The sequence below is a fragment of the Ahaetulla prasina genome, chromosome 1 (genome assembly GCF_028640845.1).
Source record: "Ahaetulla prasina isolate Xishuangbanna chromosome 1, ASM2864084v1, whole genome shotgun sequence".
NCBI lineage: Eukaryota > Metazoa > Chordata > Lepidosauria > Squamata > Colubridae > Ahaetulla > Ahaetulla prasina.
Genome location: NC_080539.1, coordinates 332,329,309 through 332,350,507, shown reverse-complemented (window position 1 = coordinate 332,350,507; position 21,199 = coordinate 332,329,309). Strand labels below are relative to the sequence as shown.

The 21,199-nt window shown below is 39.3% G+C and overlaps 1 protein-coding gene across 2 annotated transcripts in view; it reads left to right on the top strand.

Moving 5' to 3' along the window:
- The window catches only part of ASB2 (ankyrin repeat and SOCS box containing 2), a 34,336-nt gene that overhangs the window by 914 nt on the left and 12,223 nt on the right, over positions 1 to 21,199 (top strand). Inside the window, exons 2-6 of one of the 2 annotated variants that reach the window (XM_058162619.1) lie at positions 8,555 to 8,914; positions 17,306 to 17,398; positions 18,600 to 18,766; positions 19,693 to 19,848; positions 20,282 to 20,527. In XM_058162619.1, coding sequence (XP_058018602.1) covers positions 8,697 to 8,914; positions 17,306 to 17,398; positions 18,600 to 18,766; positions 19,693 to 19,848; positions 20,282 to 20,527 — 880 coding nt within the window. In that variant the 5' untranslated portion in view covers positions 8,555 to 8,696. The remainder of the gene's footprint in view (positions 1 to 8,554; positions 8,915 to 17,305; positions 17,399 to 18,599; positions 18,767 to 19,692; positions 19,849 to 20,281; positions 20,528 to 21,199) is intronic. The other variant, XM_058162618.1, reaches the window with a different exon arrangement.

Here is a 21,199-nt window from a genome sequence, read left to right as displayed (position 1 = left end):
TCAAATGCTTGGAAAATTATGGCTCGTGCAATGGGTAGTCTTGGACAATAAACAACAGCTTGCACACTAGCCTGGTTCATACAGTACACTAAATCAAATTGTGGTTTATTTGTTTTGATTTAGTATATGTAAGCCCAAACATTGTGCTTTGAAACTTCTGCTGTGTTTTTATATATTATGAAAAACCCACCCGATTATAATTTAGAGTGAAGTAGTGTATGGTTTTATGCAATGTATAAAGCAAAGCTATAACAGCAACAACAATAAGCTGGCTCAGAAAGAATATAAATAAAGAGAGGAAAATAGAATTGAGGGCCAATTTTACTATGCTGATTTTAAAGCAATAAAAGAAATTACATCTAAATAAAAAAATGAGTGAGATAGAAATGCACAAATCTTGTGCTTATAGAATGATCTCCAATCCTCCCTTGTCCAATTTGCGGTAAAAATGCAATGCATTTCATTCTGGTATACCTGCAGGCACAGTGAAATAAACACAGTTCATTCAATGGTTGTAGCTCTTTGGGTCCATTACAGTTCCAATAACATAAAGAAATTGCTCAGTGTATATCAAGGTGGAATCTTATATTCAGGTAAGCAGGAGAGGCTCCTTTGTTATTAAAGGAGTATTTCGAAGAAAACAGGATTGCAAGTTAAGCTTTTGCAGAAAAAGAGAAAGTGGGAAGGATATTAAATGCATGGGGTGACGCCGGCCTCTAGCAATTCCCAGCATCTGGCTGGAAAATTCTAGAAGTTGAAGTCCACCCATCTTAAAGTAGCCAAGGTTAAGAGGCACTTATCTAACCAGCTAAATGAATAGGAGGATTGACTTACCACATTTTAAAGTAATCTAACGTTTATTTATTATCTAAGGAAGGAGCTTCCTGCAAGACATTAAATCTAACAGCTAAAACTACCTAACCACACTTCTGTCAAGGACAATATTTAATGCAAGCTTTGTTTTTGTTTTTTGCTTTCATTATGTTTGCTATGACATGTAGGAATATGAAAAGCAAGACAAATTGCACAACATTCTTTTTTTTACATTACAGAGCTATTATCACTATGAATTCTATGTAATTAACAGTCTAAGCATATTGATTAACTAGGTTCACAGTGTATATTCATAGCAATGAATGGGCCATCGAATCATAGCACCAAGGGCTATGATCTCATATCTCATGAGCCGCAGTGGTGCAGTGGTTAGAGTGCAGTACTGCAGGCTACTTCCGTTGACTGCTGGCTGCCTGCAGTTTGGCAGTTCAAATCTCACCAGGCTCAAGGTTGACTCAGCCTTCCGTCTGTCCCAGGTGGATAAAATGAGGACCCAAAATTGTTGTGGGCAATATGCTGACTCTGTAAACCATTTAGACAGAGCTGTAAAGCACTGTGAAGCAGTATATAAGTTTAAGTGCTATTGCTATATGTTAAAGTCAATCTGCAATTTGTCAAAATCCTTGATTTGACAGAATAAAAGAGTCTGAACATATGGATAATCTCAGTTTATAGTATATATTCATAACAACGATTAGGCCTTTGAATCAAGAGTTCTAAGGGCCCTGACCTCAAAGTCAATCCAGGCTTCGTCAAAATCCTGGGTTCATATGGATAAAACTATTTAAGAGCCAGGAGACTACATTTCAGTTACCTTTTCAAATCAAATCAAATAAACAATTGCTAATTAATATTTTCTTACGAATATCAGAAAGTCTTAGAAAAAATTAGTGAAAAAGCCTGGAAATGAGGAGACTTTCTGAGTTCTGGAAAGGGTAACAGCACTCAATCAAAAATAAGGCAAAATTTCACAATTGATTTTTTTCCCCTGCAAGGGCAGGAATTCTACAGAGAATGAGATTTCAAAGGGACCAGACAAATGTGGCAAACAATGCATCATTCATACTTTAGGTGATTCCTGTTTGAAACTTGTATATAGGGCAAATACATGGAAACAGTCAACCTAATGATACACATTAGCTAATAGCAAGAAATTGTAAAAAATTACAATTTAATCAAACGTCTGGAGAACCCCAGATTGCTTACTTCTATTTCACAGTAACAATTTCTTTATTATTTCATTCTTAACCTAAAAGGAAAACAAGTGACAGGTCATTTACATATATCTGGTAATATTTGAAGGTGCTTTATGTATACTGAGAACATATGCACCAAGACAAATTCCTTGTGTGTCCAATCACACTTGGCCAATAAATTCTATTCTATTCTATTCTATTCTATTCTATTCTATTCTATTCTATTCTATTCTATTCTATTCTATTCTATTCTATTCTTGTCTTGTCTTGTCTTGTCTTATCAGGGGTATACAATCCGAGGCTCCTGAAAGCATTGGCTATGGCCCAGAATCCTTTAAAACATTGCCACTAAGGTGTATTTTACTGAGCTGCTCCACCTACAGTACTTGTGGAATATGTCTCCTGGCACAAAAACATTGTACACATTGAACTGCAGCATCTCAGTTAATCACCCAGACTGTTGAAACATAGGATTGATTCACAGCAGGTTGCCAAATGCCACAGCCAATTGCCTTCTTTCAAGGTGTTATGTCTGTTATGAAATAGAAAGTGCTATAAAGTTGTGTTTTGGTCCAATCAACCCCCAAAGAAGGAAATAATATAGAACTTTTGATTTGTAGTTAAACTCCAAGCATGTATTTATTTCCACTGTTTTAATACTGCTTTTGATTTAAAAAAAAGAAAAGTTTACCATAGATACAGTAGTTTAGGATTCCAATCTGATGAGGAGCTGTAAAGTTACAAAGTTCCATGAAAAAAATTGCTTCCACTAAAATTTTTGATTTCACAATCATAGAATATTTGCCATTGGATATTATTAGAACTTCACATGGATCCTACTGATAGGTAAATTGAGTATGGGAAAGCAAATAACTCCAGAGTTGGCACTTGCTCCTTTTATTTTTTTCAAAAAATGTTATTTATCATGCAATGGGTTAATATAAAAAAAAAATCAGTTGATCTTTTAGTTCTATCAATTATAATAATCCAGGAAATCACAGGGAACCTCAGAATTACATATAGTGATCTGGAAGTTTCCTCTACCTCAGCTAAAGCCAGTATTCATAGCACCACCAGCACAAAAGCACTGGATGAAAATCAGATTCATGGGCAAATGGAAAGATGGAATCCCTTGCTCACTAAGCAGATCTTCTTTGTCTCAAATTTGGCAAAGAGCACTTGGATGACTGATCAGACTTCTAAAAAAATGCTCTAAGAACAGATGAGTTAAAAATTGTACTTTGGGGGCTATATGAGTGATGTTACATGTGGTAGAAACCAAATATTTGCCACATTCCACAATTAGAATCTTATACCAGCTGTGGAATTTTGAGGTTGTAGTATCATTGTTGTCCTGAAGGCAGGACAAGAAGCAATGAATGGAAATGAATCAAGGAAAGAACCAATCTAGAACTAAGGAGAAATTTCCTATCAGTGAGAACAATTAATTACTGGAATGATTTGCCTCCAGAAGTTGTGGGTGTTCCAACACTGGAGGTTTTTAAAAGAAATTGGACAACCATTTGTCTGAAATAGAACAGGGTTTCCTGCTGGGATAGGGTGTTGAACTAGAAGACCTCCAAGGTATTATTCTGTTATTCTTTATTATGTGATACTTTGCTGTCTCAAGAGTTAGGTGACTTCACCATAATTGAAGAAAGCATGGATTTTGTTTTGTATCAAAGAATTCTACAGAACAGTGTCAGCCCATCTCTGTTAGCTGAAGCTGAAGTAGCACGTCAACATACAAGCAAATCTACAAGAGAATAGAGGAAGAGGAAAGGATTCAGGATTTTTGAAGGGCCTTATCAAAGTTCAGGTCTAAACCGCTTAGAAATATTTGGCCAAAGCATAAACAAGCAGTTAATGAGTTGATGGGAGTTGATTGCCCCAAAGGGATGAGCCAAAATTGTAACATAGTGATATGACAGAACAATCACCAATTGCAGCTTCCATTATCCTTTTTTACCACCAAAATCAACTGTGGATACTGGGAATTTTAGTTCCGTGGCATTCTAGGGGCTATGCCACTCCTCCAAAGTTTAGTTTTTATGACAAATTCAGCTTTGTCTCCAAGTCATGTTGTTTGGATTGGAATACATTTAAAGCCACTATGCTGTTTAATGCACAACTTTTCCAGGGTATCCAGATAGTTGTTTTATTGTTACAAAACAGCGAGCGGCGACACTGTACCTACTAAAAGGAAAGCTTTGCTTTGCGATGCTTTTCACACAGTGACCTGCTGCAAGCTGTTTATTTTGTTTTATGTGTCATATGAAATACTTGGCAAATGCCAGTTGCAACCTGACCCAAGCAGAATATTTTTAAAAATGATACAACCCTAGAGACGATGAGTGGAAAGAGGGAAAGTTGATTTGTGGTAGCACTAATCAGAGGCCCCTTCTGATTCTGTCCTCTGAAAATATCATCTAATGGGAATAATCTTCTAGATATTTTTTTAAAAAATTCTGCCAATCTTTTAATACTTATTTCTTCATCAAAGTGCATTTTCCTAGGTTTACAGTAGTTGTTCTTCCTCTCTATTGCTGTGCCTTGGGAAGAAAGCTTGTGTGATGACATCCTTCAAGAAGTTTCCTTTCAGGTCCCCAGAACCTTTTCAACATTTTAGAGAAACAGCCATCTAATTTACAAAGTTTATAATGAAATATTTATGATGATAAAATTGACCATATGCCTTGTTTCCTCCTCATAAAAAGCAGGGGGGGGGTGACTATTTATTTAAAATGGAGTAAATGGTGAAAGTAGATAAATCCCTTCCCTGATTTATTTTTTGCATACTGAAACAGGGATGGTAATGCAGAAAATAACGCAACGCATCAGAGGTCAGTCCAAGGGAGATGGGGATTATTCTTCCTAGTAATACACACAAACACTCTGAATAGGAAAACTGTCTCTATGTTGTATGTAACTGGGACAATAAGCGCAGAAAATACATGTGGCTATCATGTTGCTTCTAATTTGGTACCTTTTCTTTTAACCCTGATGATTTATTTATTTAACAAATTTATCTTTGATAGATGCCCATCTATCAAAATACTACCCACCGGTCTAAGAAATTGCAGAAAACCATACCAGCATAATATTTGCTACTTCCATTGTCAATCTTTGTCTTGCTTCTGAAGCCACTACTGGCATCTTCATATACATTGTTCAGAGAAATTTGAGGTAGATCCTTCTGATTTTATTTTGCTTCTCTTCCATCAAATGCTGCCAGCTGAAAAACTTCCACCAGCCATTTCGATAATGTGAAATGGGAGGAGGGCTGGTCACGAGACAAGTTCTGATACTTAGCTAGACTAGCAAAATGTGTTCTCAGTTTGTATGGATATATATATCCAAAACCCTGGCTAACAGCTAGCTGAAAACAGAGTAGCTATGCCATTCTGAATCGGAATAATGAAGCAAGACAGCTAAACCCACATTCAAAAGAAACTCCTCTAACAGTTGACTGGTGTAGTGCCAGTCACCTTGGCCTGATTACCCCTTCACTTGCCCTTTTTCCCTGGGGAACAACTGTCAGTGTTGAAAAAAAAGGCAGTTGAAGAAAGGGAACCAGTTTCTACTGTCTGGGCTTCAAACCTATGGAAATGTGGGAGCTTTCAAGATCTGGCTTTCCTCCTTTAACTTCCACTTCTTCCAGCATGAGAATCAGTGGCCTGAGTTGAGGGAGAAGGCAAGTAAATGGGGAGAGTCAGTTTTTATTTCAGAGATCTGCTGACTCATGAGTTCGGAGAGGTATCGGTTAAGAAGAGCCTGGTTTGAAAACACCTGGATTTCCTTTTGCCCAAACCAGAAATGACCTGAAGGACAACGCTGTGGTACCAGAAGTAGGGAGAATGCATATCTGATTATTCCCACAATAAAATTGCCATGTGAGGAAAACTTTGCTTTAGCACTGGAACAGTTAAGGACAATTCAGAAGTGTACCAGATATAGGCTGGGGATAAGATGAAGGTAACCCCCTGGGAAGTCATAGATAAATGAGGTTTCCAGGACGTATTTGTCCTGGTGTTAAATGCAAATGGGGAAAGCCCTCAATGAAGAATGAACTTGCTCTAAATCTCAAAAACTCATTTCTTCTTGATCAAGAACATATTGATCAGGCCCCCTAATCCAAGAAAGACATATAGTGATTCTTCCAAGCAGATTTCTTTATTATTCCATAGCCAGAATCTTACCAAATTAAAGTACTCTATTTACACAAGCCTAATGAGATGCAGTGGCTCAGTGGCTAAGACGCTGAGCTTGTCGATCGAAAGGTTGACAGTTCAGCGGTTCGAATCCCTAGTGCTGCCGTGTAACAGGGTGAGCTGCCATTACTTGTCCCAGCTTCTGCCAACCTAGCAGTTCGAAAGCATGTTAAAAAAAGCAAGTAGAAAATAGGGACCACCTTTGGTGGGAAGGTAACAGCATTCCATGTGCCTTTGGCATTGAGTCATGCCGGCCACATGACCACAGAGATGTCTTCGGACAGCACTGGCTCTTCAGCTTTGAAACGGAGATGAGCTCCTCCCCCTAGAATCGGAAACAACTAGCACATATGTGCAAGGGGAACCTTTACCTTTACTTTATATTCTAAGAACTGTCAAGGAGGGGCTGTCTTCATCCTCTTTGTCTCACACACTGAGCTATCTATTACACCTCTGGAAAGTACCCTCTCCCTTCTGGGAATCCAGACCAATTACAATCAACAGGCACATTCATTACGAATAGAAGGACAACCTATGTGATTTAAGATTGAGTACCTACTCAGCATTCTGTTTTTAGTTGTTGCCAACCATATATGTATGAAACAGGGGTCTCCAACCTTGGCAACTTTAAGACTTGTGGACTTCAACTCCCAGAATTCCTCAGCCAGCTTTGCTGAGGGATTCTGGGAGTTGAAGTCCACAAGTCTTAAAGTTGCCAAGGTTGGAGACCCCTGGTATGAAAGAAGAAGAAACTGTTCTGAATACATTACTTCCATTAAGGATACTTCCATATTCCCCCAAGACATATTGGGGTACTTCTGTACTAGAAATGTAGAGTAGAATTGGCACTTACTGTATGAGTCATCTATGCAACACTGTCATTTGTTTGGTCTCACCCAATGATTTCCCTCCACACTCGATCTGTTTTTCCTCAACTTCACTTCAGGCATTCAAAACACAAGAGCTTGAGAATGCAAAAAGATCTGCCAAAGAAAGATATCATTTGAGTGATGTTGGGGGGAGGTTAATGTTTTACGGAACCATCACATGAACTGAATGCCTGAACAAGTTGGACAACAACAAATCTGACGTATGAAGGCGCTGGGAGAAAGAACTAAATAATAGTCCAACTTTTGCAAATATATTTATTCACGTTACTTTTTAATTATTCCAAGAAATGTTTTGACAAAAGTAGGTATCACAAATTGGACCCGGTCATTTCATGCATTTTTATGGTCAAATATAGAGTTGAAACAGGGTTTCCCTAAATGTAATCAAACATTCTATCTATTAGATCAGACTAATGAGATGCTTTATCATGTGATTATCCCAGTAACACTCTGCTTTAGACTTGAAATTAGAGGCAGGTAATATATATTGCATTGAGCTGGAAGAAAAGGGGATATAAATCAAATGAATAAGAAAATTATCAACAGTAGTAACAATAAAAAAACATGAAGTTTAATTTAAGAATTAAAAGAGAAAAACATTTTTATTCCAAAAGAAGATGACTGTGTATTTAAGATGATCCATGAAGATGGATCACATGTCACTTGTTTTTTTAAGAAGAAACCATTTCCACAAGTAAAAACATTTGGTCACGATAAAAGATGGGAAGAGGATTGAAATTAAATGCATTTAAATTACCGTATTTTTCTGGAGTATAAGATGCACCTTAGTTTTTGGGGAGGAAAATAAGAAAAAAGCTGATTGGTAGGTGGATTGGACTCCCGGAATACTCCCAATCAGCTGTTCCCAGAATTTTAGCAAAAGGTTCCTTGGTTGTGAGCTCTGTGCCTTGCTTTTTTTTTTCTGCCTCTGAAACTTCTGAAACTCTGTTTCAGAAAAAAACAATTCTGCCTCTGAAAGACTGAAACAGCTTCAGAAAAAAGTCTCTGAACCTCTGTTTGGGGGCTTCTTTTCTGAAACTCTGTTTTGGGACTTCTTTTCTGAACCTTCGTTTCTGAAACCTCCGTTTGAGAAGCTGGGTGGGGCTACATTTGGAGTAAAAGAAAGTCTCTGAACCTCTGAACCCAGATTTTCACCCTCTTTTTTTGGGGGGGGGAAGGTGCGTCTTATACTCCAAAAAATACGGTACATTAAATTGTCTTTAAACTAATTAAATATAATTACTATGATGAGATATAGTTTTAAATCACGTAATCACTTCTCCGCTTCTTTATGTCAAAGAGTTATCATAATTGTAACTTTGGGGGGGGGGTTCACAGCTGATGTTCTCCCCAAGATGCCCATATAAGCTTTAGGTTCGAAATCAGGCGTGAAGCCAGCCTTCATCTGTTATCACTTTTTCAGTGCCTGGAAACTGGGGAGTGAAGTATTGCTTGAGTGACAGCAGAGTCCATGTGATCTACCCATGATGAGGTATGTGACCTGTATTTATATGCATTCCAGGGGTATTTTTAACCATCCCTTCTGACTTACAAGAAAAAGGAAAATGACAACGCACGTTACCGTACCAAGAGCAGGCACAATTGGACATGAGGAATACAGCCTCTACAGCAGCATGAGTGAGGAGGAACTTATTGAGATGGCCATTCATCAGAGTTTGACAGAAGACCCTGCTGAGCAAATAGCTGCACAGAAGACGGTTACTGCTGCACCACCACCCTGTGAACCCTACTGTCAGAACTTCTACCTTTATCCTTGGGAAAGGTAAGCAGGTCAAGGAGAAAGCTCAAATGAGAGAGAATTCAGACCAGACTTCTGCACCCTTCGACACCTCAGTGTTACATCTTTTTTCTGATATGGTTTTCTTGAAGCTTTGTGGAACTTCCCCAATAAATATTAAGCATATTAGGGCCGCGGTGTGGCTCAGGCTGTAAGAAGCCTGTTATTAAACACAGCTGCTTGCAATTACTGCAAGTTCTAGTCCCACCAGGCCCAAGGTTGACTCAGCCTTCCATCCTTTATAAGGTAGGTAAAATGAGGACCCAGATTGTTGGGGGGGCAATAAGTTGACTTTGTATATAAATATACAAATAGAATGAGACTATTGCCTTATACAATGTAAGCCGCCCTGAGTCTTCGGAGAAGGGCGGGATATAAATGTAAATAAATTTTAAAAAAAGCAGAATAAAGTGATTGCTCCAGGCAGCAGTTATGGAGTGGGTGGCAGCAAGGGGTAGAGGAAAGCTCCTTCTAAAGTGGTCATTTTCTGATAGGGTGTGGAGGCCACTGGTCCTTTATCAGCATGACACTTGCTTATTCTGCTTTAAGGCACATCTTCCTGGGCCACCTTTGATTTCAAATATAATATTTTCTCCAGCCAGTTCTATACAGGTAGTCCTCTGCTTACAACAGTTCGTTTAGAGCAGGGGTCTCCTACCTTAGTAACTTTAAGGTTTGTGAACTTCAACTCCCAGAGTTCCTCAGCCAGCTTTCCTGGCTGAGGAACTCTGGGAGTTGAAGTCCACAAACCTTAAAGTTACTAAGGTTGGAGACCCCTGGTTTAGAGACCGTTCAAAGTTACAATGGCACTGAAAAAAATGACTTATATCTGTTTTTCACACTTTATGACCCTTGTAGCATCCCCATGGTCACATGAATAAAATGCAGACGCTTGGCAACTTATTTATGATGGTTGTAGTATCCCAGGGTCATGTGATCCCCTTTTGCAACCTTCTGACAAGCAAAGTCAATAGGGAAGCCAGCTTCACTTAATAACCATGTTACTAACTTAACAACTGCAGTGATTCACTTCACAACTGTGGCAAGAAAGGTTGTAAAATGGGGCAAAACTCAATTAAAAAAAAGTTTCACTTCACAGCAGAAATTTTAGGCTCAGTTGTGGTGCTAAGTCGAGGACTACCTGTACTGACTGGAACGTTTTTCAGAGATGTTCAAAGGATTTTCAGTATAATGTGTAACTTGGCCTTGAGTTAGGTTCCAGAAGACAGCTTAAAAGGCATGGCTGTTTCTCATGCAAGTATTCTCCCTCACTCCCCTAATTAGAAGCTGGGGATTCTTCCATAACCACTCTATCTGAATCTGGATTTCCTTTGTAATAAGAAAAATTAAATTATTCTTTTCACTCAGGTATGAGGGCTTACAACCTTCCAGATTCTGTTCAATTATAACACCCAATATACCTCTTATTGCAAGGGTGGGTTGCTACCGGTTCACCCCAAGTCGGGCGAACCAGTAGCAGCGGCAGTGGAAGGCTCCACCTCCCCTGGCCAAACATCATCAAAAACACTGCACATGCGCAGAAGTGCCATATGCTCCCAATAGCGATCCAGTAGCACCGGGATTTGAATCCCACTACTGCCCTGTTTGTCATACTGACTGGAGCACTGAATCAGCAGCATATGGTGGGTAATACTTTTGTTATCTTTAAAATCTTTACTTACCAACTTTGCATTCTTAATTAATCTTAAATCATCCATTTTCAGTATAATTCTTCCATATCTTGTCTTTCCCCCAAAAATCATACTATAGATTTCTGGAAATAAAAAAGTTATGTTGTTGCATTCAAATACAACTAAAACACAACTTTTTTAAAAAAAAACAAAACCTAAGCTATCAATTTAAATCTAATTCAACAGCAAATGAGTAGCATTTTTCCTATTAATTGATGGAGGAACCTCTCCTGACAAACATTTCTTAAGTTTAGAGAGCAGCTATCAAGAAGTCTTTCATATTCACAGCAAAGATGCTTCTCATGCTGAGGGACAGAGAGAGAAACTGAATGTACAAAGATAATATAATTTTCCAAATTGCCTGTTCTGAAATATAGTCACATATGGGCACAGTGCACCTCATATCTGTCCTGGTCTATAATCTGATCTCTCAGCATTTGGGATGAGCTAAGTTTTAAGGACTGATATCATTTAAAATGGTAAACACATGTAGACCTAATTTATGATCTTCTGTTGCTAGCAGAGAAGGTTACCTCATATCATCCTAGTTGGATTAGATCAGAGGTGTCAAACTCATCACATGAATTATCGTGACTTTCCCTCCTTCGCTAAAGCAGAGGTGGGCGGGCCAGCCATGGGCAAGTTTGACACCCTGGATTAAATGAATGCAGGATTATTGATTGTAAAATGTGATCCAGCACACCTAAAGCATTAGGCTAGTTTATAGACTGAGAGCAAAATGTGTGGCCTAGAGAGTTCTGTCTTTAAATAAAAGGAATGGTTGGGTTTCCCAAGGTGATCCAGAGGTAATATTGACTCCACTCGCAAGTTGTTTACTCTGACAGAATTTATATTTGCCTCAACTCTAGCAGCCTTTATCCAGCTGTCTTGGATCGTCATAACAAACCAGCCAATACAGCACTATTAATCTTTACGTTTTCTTGTCTGCTTCTCAATAAGAAAAATTAAATTATTCTTTTCACTCAGGTATGAGGGCTTACAACCTTCCAGATTCTGTTCAATTATAACACCCAATATACCTCTTATTGCAAGAGTGGGTTGCTACCGGTTCACCCCAAGTCGGGCGAACCAGTAGCAGCGGCAGTGGAAGGCTCCACCTCCCCTGGCCAAACATCATCAAAAACACTGCACATGCGCAGAAGTGCCATACGCTCCCAATAGCGATCCAGTAGCACCGGGATTTGAATCCCACTACTGCCCTGTTTGTCATACTGACTGGAGCACTGAATCAGCAGCATATGGTGGGTAATACTTTTGTTATCTTTAAAATCTTTACTTACCAACTTTGCATTCTTAATTAATCTTAAATCATCCATTTTCAGTATAATTCTTCCATATCTTGTCTTTCCCCCAAAAATCATACTATAGATTTCTGGAAATAAAAAAGTTATGTTGTTGCATTCAAATACAACTAAAACACAACTTTTTTAAAAAAAAACAAAACCTAAGCTATCAATTTAAATCTAATTCAACAGCAAATGAGTAGCATTTTTCCTATTAATTGATGGAGGAACCTCTCCTGACAAACATTTCTTAAGTTTAGAGAGCAGCTATCAAGAAGTCTTTCATATTCACAGCAAAGATGCTTCTCATGCTGAGGGACAGAGAGAGAAACTGAATGTACAAAGATAATATAATTTTCCAAATTGCCTGTTCTGAAATATAGTCACATATGGGCAGAGTGCACCTCATATCTGTCCTGGTCTATAATCTGATCTCTCAGCATTTGGGATGAGCTAAGTTTTAAGGACTGATATCATTTAAAATGGTAAACACATGTAGACCTAATTTATGATCTTCTGTTGCTAGCAGAGAAGGTTACCTCATATCATCCTAGTTGGATTAGATCAGAGGTGTCAAACTCATCACATGAATTATCGTGACTTTCCCCTCCTTCGCTAAAGCAGAGGTGGGCGGGGCCAGCCCATGGGCAAGTTTGACACCCCTGGATTAAATGAATGCAGGATTATTGATTGTAAAATGTGATCCAGCACACCTAAAGCATTAGGCTAGTTTATAGACTGAGAGCAAAATGTGTGGCCTAGAGAGTTCTGTCTTTAAATAAAAGGAATGGTTGGGTTTCCCAAGGTGATCCAGAGGTAATATTGACTCCACTCGCAAGTTGTTTACTCTGACAGAATTTATATTTGCCTCAACTCTAGCAGCCTTTATCCAGCTGTCTTGGATCGTCATAACAAACCAGCCAATACAGCACTATTAATCTTTACGTTTTTCTTGTCTGCTTCTCAATAAGAAAAGTAGGTTTACGTATCCTGTTCTATAAGAAAGGGATATAAATTGTCCCTAATCCCTTGCCCAGAGGGATATTTTTGCAGATAAGAAGATAAACATTCCACACCTGAAGTAAAAACTCTTATCATGAGTAAAATAGGTCCACTCCACCCCAGAAAAAATCTCTACTTTAGTGGCCCTGAAAGGCATATTTTAGAAACTACAATTTGCCATAAAGATACCTGTATTTTTAACCTTATTTTAAATATAATTATTTCCTGTCTTTCTATTTGTACAAGCAATGAAGATAGTCAACAGTAAGGCACCTGGCTAGACACCAGGAGACTATGAATTCTATTCCTGCCTTAGGTTGAAAGCTGGCTGGGTGACTTTGAACGGGTCATACTGTCTCAGCCCAACTCACCTGATGGGGTTGTCATTAGGGGAAAATAGGAGTAGGAAGCAATATTAGATATGTTTGCTGCCTTCAGTGATTTATAAAAATAATAAAGGCAGGATTTAGAAAAATTGAAATGGCAGAAAAAGACCTAGTGGTCTACTGAGTCTGCCCTTTGAGTTTTTGGTTTTCATTTTAATTTAATTATTATTTTTAATATTTAGAACTTTTTTTATTTTATTTTATTTATTTTTATTTTATTGAATTTTTATACCGCCCTTCTCCCGAAGGACTCAGGGCGGTGTACAGCCAAGTAAAAATCACAGTATAAACATTAAAAGAAATTAAAACAAACATATTATAAGTGGCCAAATTTAAAACAGTTTAAAACATTAAAAATAAATAACCCCAATAAAATTTTAGGCCAGTCCCGCTTGAATAAATAGGTGCGTTTTCAGCTCACGGCGAAAAGTCCGAAGATCAGGCACTTGACGTAAACCAGGGGGAAGCTCGTTCCAGAGCGTAGGAGCTCCAACAGAGAAGGCCCTGCCCCTGGGGGCCGCCAGCCGACATTGTTTGGCGGACGGCACCCTAAGAAGGCCCTCTCTGTGAGAGCGTACGGGTCGGTGGGAGGCAAAAGGTAACAGCAGGCGGTCTCGTAAGTACCCGGGTCCTAAGCCATGGAGCGCTTTAAAGGTGGTAACCAGAATCTTAAAGCGCACCCGAAAGACCACAGGGAGCCAGTGCAAACTGCGCAGGAGTGGTGTTACATGGGAGCAACGGGTTGCTCCCACTACTACCCGCGCAGCTGCGTTCTGGACTAGCTGCAGCCTCCGGGTGCACTTCAAGGGCAGCCCCATGTAGAGAGCATTGCAATAATCCAAGCGGGAAGTGACAAGGGCATGAGTGACCGTGCACAAGGCATCCCGGTCAAGGAAGGGGCGCAACTGGCGCACCAAGCGTACTTGATGGAAGGCCCTCTTGGAGACGGCCGCCAAATGATCGTCAAACGACAGCCGCCCATCCAAGAGGACACTCAAGTTGCGCACCCTATCCGTCAGGGCCAATAACTCGCCCCCCCACAGTTTTATTTTTTAAACTTTTGTCAGATGATGGACAAGTGTTTATCCAAGCGTATTTAAATTCTTTCTGAGAAATAATACTGTACTTTTGAACTTCCCACCTGTCAGTTCGAAGTTAGGCTCCTGTGTTCTAGATTTTTGCTTAATATTAGGATATTAATAAATAAAAACATAATTACAATTAAAATTGTTGAATTAAATTATTTTTTGGCAAAAGTTGCAGTTTGTTACTTTCTAATATATTAGAACAGAGTCAGACACAATTCCTTGAGGAGTTCCTTCCATAGGCCACAGCATAAAACAAGTTAAATTAAAACACATGAAGAATAGATTAGTTAAGAAACATGTTTACAGTTAAGTGAGTAGTGCTGTCAGGTACACCTTAAGCAGGGGTGGGTTCTACTTACCTTTACTACCAGTTTGCATTGTGCCCGCGCATGCGCAGAAGAGTTTTGATGATGTTTGGGTCAGTGGGTGGAGTTTCCCGCCGGTTTTTCTACCGGTTCTATAGAACCGGTCCAAACTGGGGGCAACCCACCACTGACCTTAAGGCAGTGGTGAGATTCAAATAATTTAACAACCGGTTCTCTGCCCTAGTGACCGGCTGGATGAGTGTGCCTGGGTGGGTGAGGCCAGGGGGCATGACAGCACTCAGTCTCCTGCAGCATTCTTGCCAGCCAAAACAGGGTGCAGGGGTTAATTCAAAATGTGGCCTTTGCTTTACGACATCCAGATCCAGTGAGCAAAGGTTGTGAACTGCACAGAAAACTACACTTTTGTTTGGTTATGAAGAAATGTCCCCAAAGTCAGATGTACACAGATGTATTCCAAGGTTTAGACCAGGGGTCTCCAACCTTGGTTCCTTTAAGACTTGTGGTCTTCAACTCCCAGAGTTCCTCAGCCAGCTTTGCAGGCTGAGGGACTCTGGGAGTTGAAGTCCACAAGTCTTAAAGGAACCAAGGTTGGAGACCCCTGGTTTAGACATCATAACAGAGAAAAGCTTCTTTTTCTGTCCCCCATATCACTTTTTGTGCTGTAGGATGACACTCAAAGGCCAGTTCGGTTACTCAGCCTTAGATAAATTGTATGCCTCCATGCCGAAGGATGTGAACAAAGAGGGGCAAGAAAGGCGTTAAAAATGAAGCTGCATCCACTTAATGTGCGGGTGAGCCAGGCATCCTTGGTTTAGATGAATGAGTCCCCCTTCTCTGACTTGCCTAAATTGATGGCCTTTCACAATTCAGTTGCATTGCTCTTTTGGTTCCCCCTTTAAAAAGGGTTTTAAGAGAAAATGGAAATCTTTGTGTCACAGGGACAAAATCTCGCATATCTGTATTGATTGCATTTACCTTTCAATTTTTTTAAAAAATAATCAATTAAAATACTTGCTAAAGCACTTATGTAAAGATTGCTTCCATGTATGCTTTGGCCCATAGGGATGCGGTGGCTCAGGGGCTAGGATGTTGAGCTTGTCAATCGAAAGGTTGGCAACTCAGCGGTTTGAATCCCTAGTGCTGCCATGTAATGGGATGAGCTCCCGTTACTTGTCCCAGCTTCTGCCAACCTAGCAGTTTCAAAAGCACGTAAAAGTGCAAGTAGAAAAAATAGGGACCACCTTTGGTGGGAAGGTAACAATGTTCCATGCGCCTTTGGCATTGAGTCATGCCGGCCACATGACCCCAGAGACGTATTCGGACAGCGCTGGCTCTTCAGCTTTGAAATGGAGATGAGCACCGCCCCCTAGAGTCAGCAACGACTAGTACATATGTGCAAGGGGAACCTTTACCTTTACCTTTATGCTTTGACCCTTCATTGGAAACCTCTGATGACTGGAAAAGATGCATCTGATATAATTCTATCTTCAGGCCAACTTGAAAAGATATTGGAAGCTTATGAAATTTAGGCCCAACCTAGCAATCTCCACCTGGTCTGGTTTAGTTAGCTGTGCAAAGTTCTCTGACACAGCATTCTTCTTCAAAGCATTAAAACAACCACATATTTTGCAAGACACACATAGCTACTTCTAAAGCTTCTCTAGATCTCTATCCATGTGCACCCACACCCAGAGGTGGGTGTCACATAATGTAACAACCTATTTACCCAGCAACCAGAAATTTGGGCACGTGCCATCCACGCATGTGTGCAGCGTAAAAAAACACAGCAATTCACTCACATGTGCCTTCCGCACATGCGTGCAGTGTCAAAAACACAGTGATATAAGACGGGAGAAACTGCTTTGGAATGTATGTGTGGAAGACAAACCTATTACACATTCTTTTTTAAAGCAGCTGCACATTTTCCTGGAATTGTGTGGCTGCCTCCCATACCTGTCAGACAATCTTGGGGGAAGCTGTGTTGGGTTTATAGAGTTGCAGGCCAATTTATGAGTCTTGGGCCCTGAAGCACTTTCTGTCTTCAGATCTGAAATCCTGCATACACACATGCAGATAGCAGAAGCAACTTTCAGAGTGGTTGCACAAGCATTGCCAAAGATGTGGCTGTTTCAGGCTTGAAGAGACAAGCTTTGAAACAGTTCTTTCAGATGTTTTCCACAACCTTGTCACTCAGAACCAACCTTGGAGCTTGCTTCTTCTTTTTATTTCTGAACAACACTCCCTGGCCTTTCTTCCCCCTGAAGTGAAAATGCCTCCAAGTCCTTTCTCAGCCCGCTGTGTGGTAGTGGGATTAATCTCAGTGCAGTCATATATGGTCATTTAAATCCCATGACACTTCCTCTGAGGGCCAAAAATAATCTAGGAGTGAAAGAGCAGCTGAGAACAAGGCCTAAAAAAGCCGAGACCATCTGCTTTTGTTTAAGCCTCAGAAAGTCTACAGGTTCTCTTTGTCTCTCTTCTTCGGTCTCATTTTCTGACTTCTTTACAAGACCAGATATGATTTGTTTTTCTTATTCGGAGTATTTTTCACTATTTTATTCATGCTGTCATCACTTCAGGCGTGCTGCACAGTCCGGAGGCCAGACTTCAGCATCCGGTTCAGGAGTCAGGCGGAGGTACGATGGCAGCTTCTTCATCTTACCCCAGGCTGAGTAAGTTCTTCCTCTCCCTTTCCTGTTAGAAAATGTTGTTTTTATGAGGTAGGCTTGTTTAGGCAGCTGGAATGATATATTAAGTGGTTCATGAAGAATTTGCAAAACTAACTGAAGAAAACTTTGCTCCCTTGGACTGTTTGCCCCCCTCGTCTGTTTCTACCTTTACTTGAGCCTTTCTTTCTTGAAAGTCTAATTGTTAACTCCATTTGGTTTTGGTGTCACTTGTAGGATTTTCTGGTACACTGAGCTGAGTCAGAAAAAGTAAGAATGAGTGGCTTCTCTGGTGATTAATTTTGACTGCCATTTAGCCAAATTTTTTCCTTAGCTGCATTGCCACAATGCATTTTACTCCAATATAGAATAATTAGCAGTGATCAATTTTTCATAGTCCTTGAAGGAAGTATAATGTATATATTACTGCATGTTGCACAAGATGTCAGCTCTCTGATTATGGCCCTACTATGACCATAATAAATACATATTGTCTAGTTAAATTAACTACAGTGCCTCAGTATGATTAGTATACAGGTAGTCCTTGACCTATGATTACAATTGAGCCTAAAATTTATGTTGCTAAGTGAGAAATTTGTTAAATGGCTTAGGACCTGGGTACTTACGGGACCGCCTGCTGTTACCATACGCCTCCCACCGACCCGTACGCTCCCACAGAGAGGGACTTCTCAGGGTGCCGTCCGCCAAACAATGTCGGCTGGCGGCCCCCAGGGGAAGGGCCTTCTCTGTGGGGGCTCCCACACTCTGGAACGAGCTTCCCCCGGGTTTACGCCAAATACCTGACCTTCGGACATTTTGTCGCGAACTCAAGACTCATCTTTTTATCCGCGCGGGGCTGGCTTAAATCGGGATTTTAATGTTAAATTTATTAATTTTAAACGGGGTTTTAGTATGATAAATTTTAATCACTGGGCTAATTTAAATAAGTTTTTTAAATCGTATTTTAAATCTGTATATTGTATTGTCGGTTTTTTTATTATGCCTGTACACCGCCCTGAGTCCTTCGGGAGAAGGGCGGTATAAAAATCAAATAAAATAAATAAATAAATAATAAATAAATGAGTTTTGTCCCATTTTACAACTTTTTTTGCCACGTTTGTTAAGTGAATCACTTCAGTTGTTAAGTTAGTAACATGGTTGTTAGTAATTCTAGAGAAAGTGATCGGTTGTCCCTTTTGTTTTAAAGAGTGCTGGATCCTGTGATCCAGGTGATCAAGGAAGGAGATGAAACAGCACTGCACAACATGATACAGGCAGGAAAAAACCTTGCACAGCCTAACAAAGATGGATGGTTGCCACTCCATGAAGCTGCTTATTATGGACAAGAGAACTGCTTGAAACTGCTGCATGGATGCAAGTATCAGGAAAGAGGATGATTGCAGAGAGGATGAAAGACAAAATCATTTTATGATGCAAAGTAACCTGTAAGGTTGTATTATAACATAGTACATGGTACAAAGTAGCCTGCATATGCAACCTGTTTCTATACATGCCAATTTTATTTAAGTGGCTTCCCTAAATTTGAACCTAATGAGTTTATCTGCAAATAATAATGAAAGCAAGTTTTCATAGTTTCATTATTTATTTATTTTACTTAGAAATGCATATGGTTACTTATCTTATACAACATAATCCTGGGTAGTTCACAATAATGTTGAATAAAAACAGAACAAATAAATACACACACATACACACACGTATGTATGTATGCATGTATGTATGTATATAATTTCTTCCAAGTTTTCATGGCATTTATTGAAAGATTTGTGTGCAAGCACCTTTGATTCAAATCCAGCTTAGTTCATAATTTTAAAAAACTGTAATGCTTTTTCATAAGAAAGCGGTGGACTTAGTATATGAAAATCTTGTCTGTTTACTCTTTTATACTGATGTAAGGCAGTGTGATGACGATGATGATGATAAACTCAGGCGCTTTCCAAAGCTTTTCTACAATGATCATATCTTCCTACAAAAGCAAATCAATACAACACATACCAATTAAGTCCCAAAGAACTATCAATACATGCTATCTACTAATGTAGTTTATTATCTCATATAGGTTCTAATAGTAATTGCCATGGGCAAGCTTTTAGCCTTGATCATTCAGGTGTATTAGATTACAACTTTATTTATCTGCTTGACTGTGCTGCCAAGAACAGACTTGTGGTTTGATACAGCTGGGGTACATCATTTTGGAGAAGGCTAAATAATACTCACTATTAATATTATCTAGACGTGCTCTATGCCTTGCTTAATGTAGTTCAATGTTTTCTCAATAGCTTTCCCTGGGACAATTGATCAACGTACACTTCAGGAAGAAACAGCACTCTATTTAGCAACAAACAGAGGGAATATTGATTGCATGCGTTCATTGCTCCAGGCTGGAGCAGAACCTGATATTGCAAACAAAGCCAGGGAGACCCCACTTTATAAGGGTATGTAACTTCATTCATGTTGAGGTTTGAGCTAGAATGTACTGGTGTCTTTAGATTTGGGAATGCTTTCTACCCTGGAACCTTCACACCTGTAATGAGTGCTGAACGTTCATAACTTGTCTTGAAAGCAGGATATGCCAGACAAATAAAGAAATTCCCATCCTTTCCCCCTCCAATATTCCCCCAATATGCCTTTGGAATTTCCATTTGTGGTTCTTACCTTTCTGGGTATAAAATTATTTTGGGCCTAAAAAATACATTTGTTCCTTTAAAAAAAAAATTCATGGATTTCAAACAATTTTTTCCTCCAAATCTCCCCAGAGAAATAAAATAGAAGGTATATTTGTATGCACGCCCCGGTGCTGTAGCTAGTGTCATAATCAATGAAATAAATGCTCTCAACATGCAGATTTTCTTTCTTCTAACATGACAGCCTGTGAACGCAAAAATGCTGAAGCTGTGCAGATGTTATTGCAGTACAATGCTGATGTGAACCATCGCTGCAATCGTGGATGGACAGCCCTTCATGAAGCTGTTGCTCGAAATGATTTAGAAATAATAGAACTTTTAATTCAAGGAGGTGCCAAGGTTGAAACTGCAAACTGTTATGGAATTAGCTCTTTATTTGTAGCAGCTGAGAGTGGCCACTTAGAAGCCTTGAGATACCTGGCAAAATGTGGTAAGTACCAAATGCAGGAAGCCACAACCGAACCATTGATGGATTGGCTGTGGTCTGCACATCATTCATTCATTTTTCGTTTGTGCTTTTCTTTAATCAGCCTATGATTTGTTCTTGGTTTCGTTTTGAGTACATTTAAATATTTATATTTACTATTATTTTATTTATAAATAAAACAGAAACAACAATAGAAATATCAAGAAACATCAATACACCTGTGTATTATTCCAAGCTTTAAAGCCACTCTGAGAATCCTAAAATAATTTTATTCCTCTTGTAAATGTACAATATTTGCATAAATTGAATATTCATTTTTTCCTATTGAAAAGAAGTCTAGTGTTGGGCTTTGTACTTGTGTTTCTAGTTACAGGTTTGTTAAGTCTGCCAAATATAACAAGAGTTTTCTGTTGTTTGCAAGGGAAACAAATTCTGCTTGGCAGAGATTTGTGCAGCTGAATGTTAGGCATGTTTATTTAAATGAAATCACCACCCTATTGAAAGAGGTTTGTTCTCAAAGTATGTGTGTGTGTGTATGTGTGGGGGGGTATGTGTGAAAGATTTCAGGGCATTGAGATCAAGCAGAAGACTGACATCCATTTCTTTAGAGTATTTTGTTGTCACCTTTGAAAAAAAAATTGGTACAGAAGCATTCAAAGATAATAATTTGTGAGA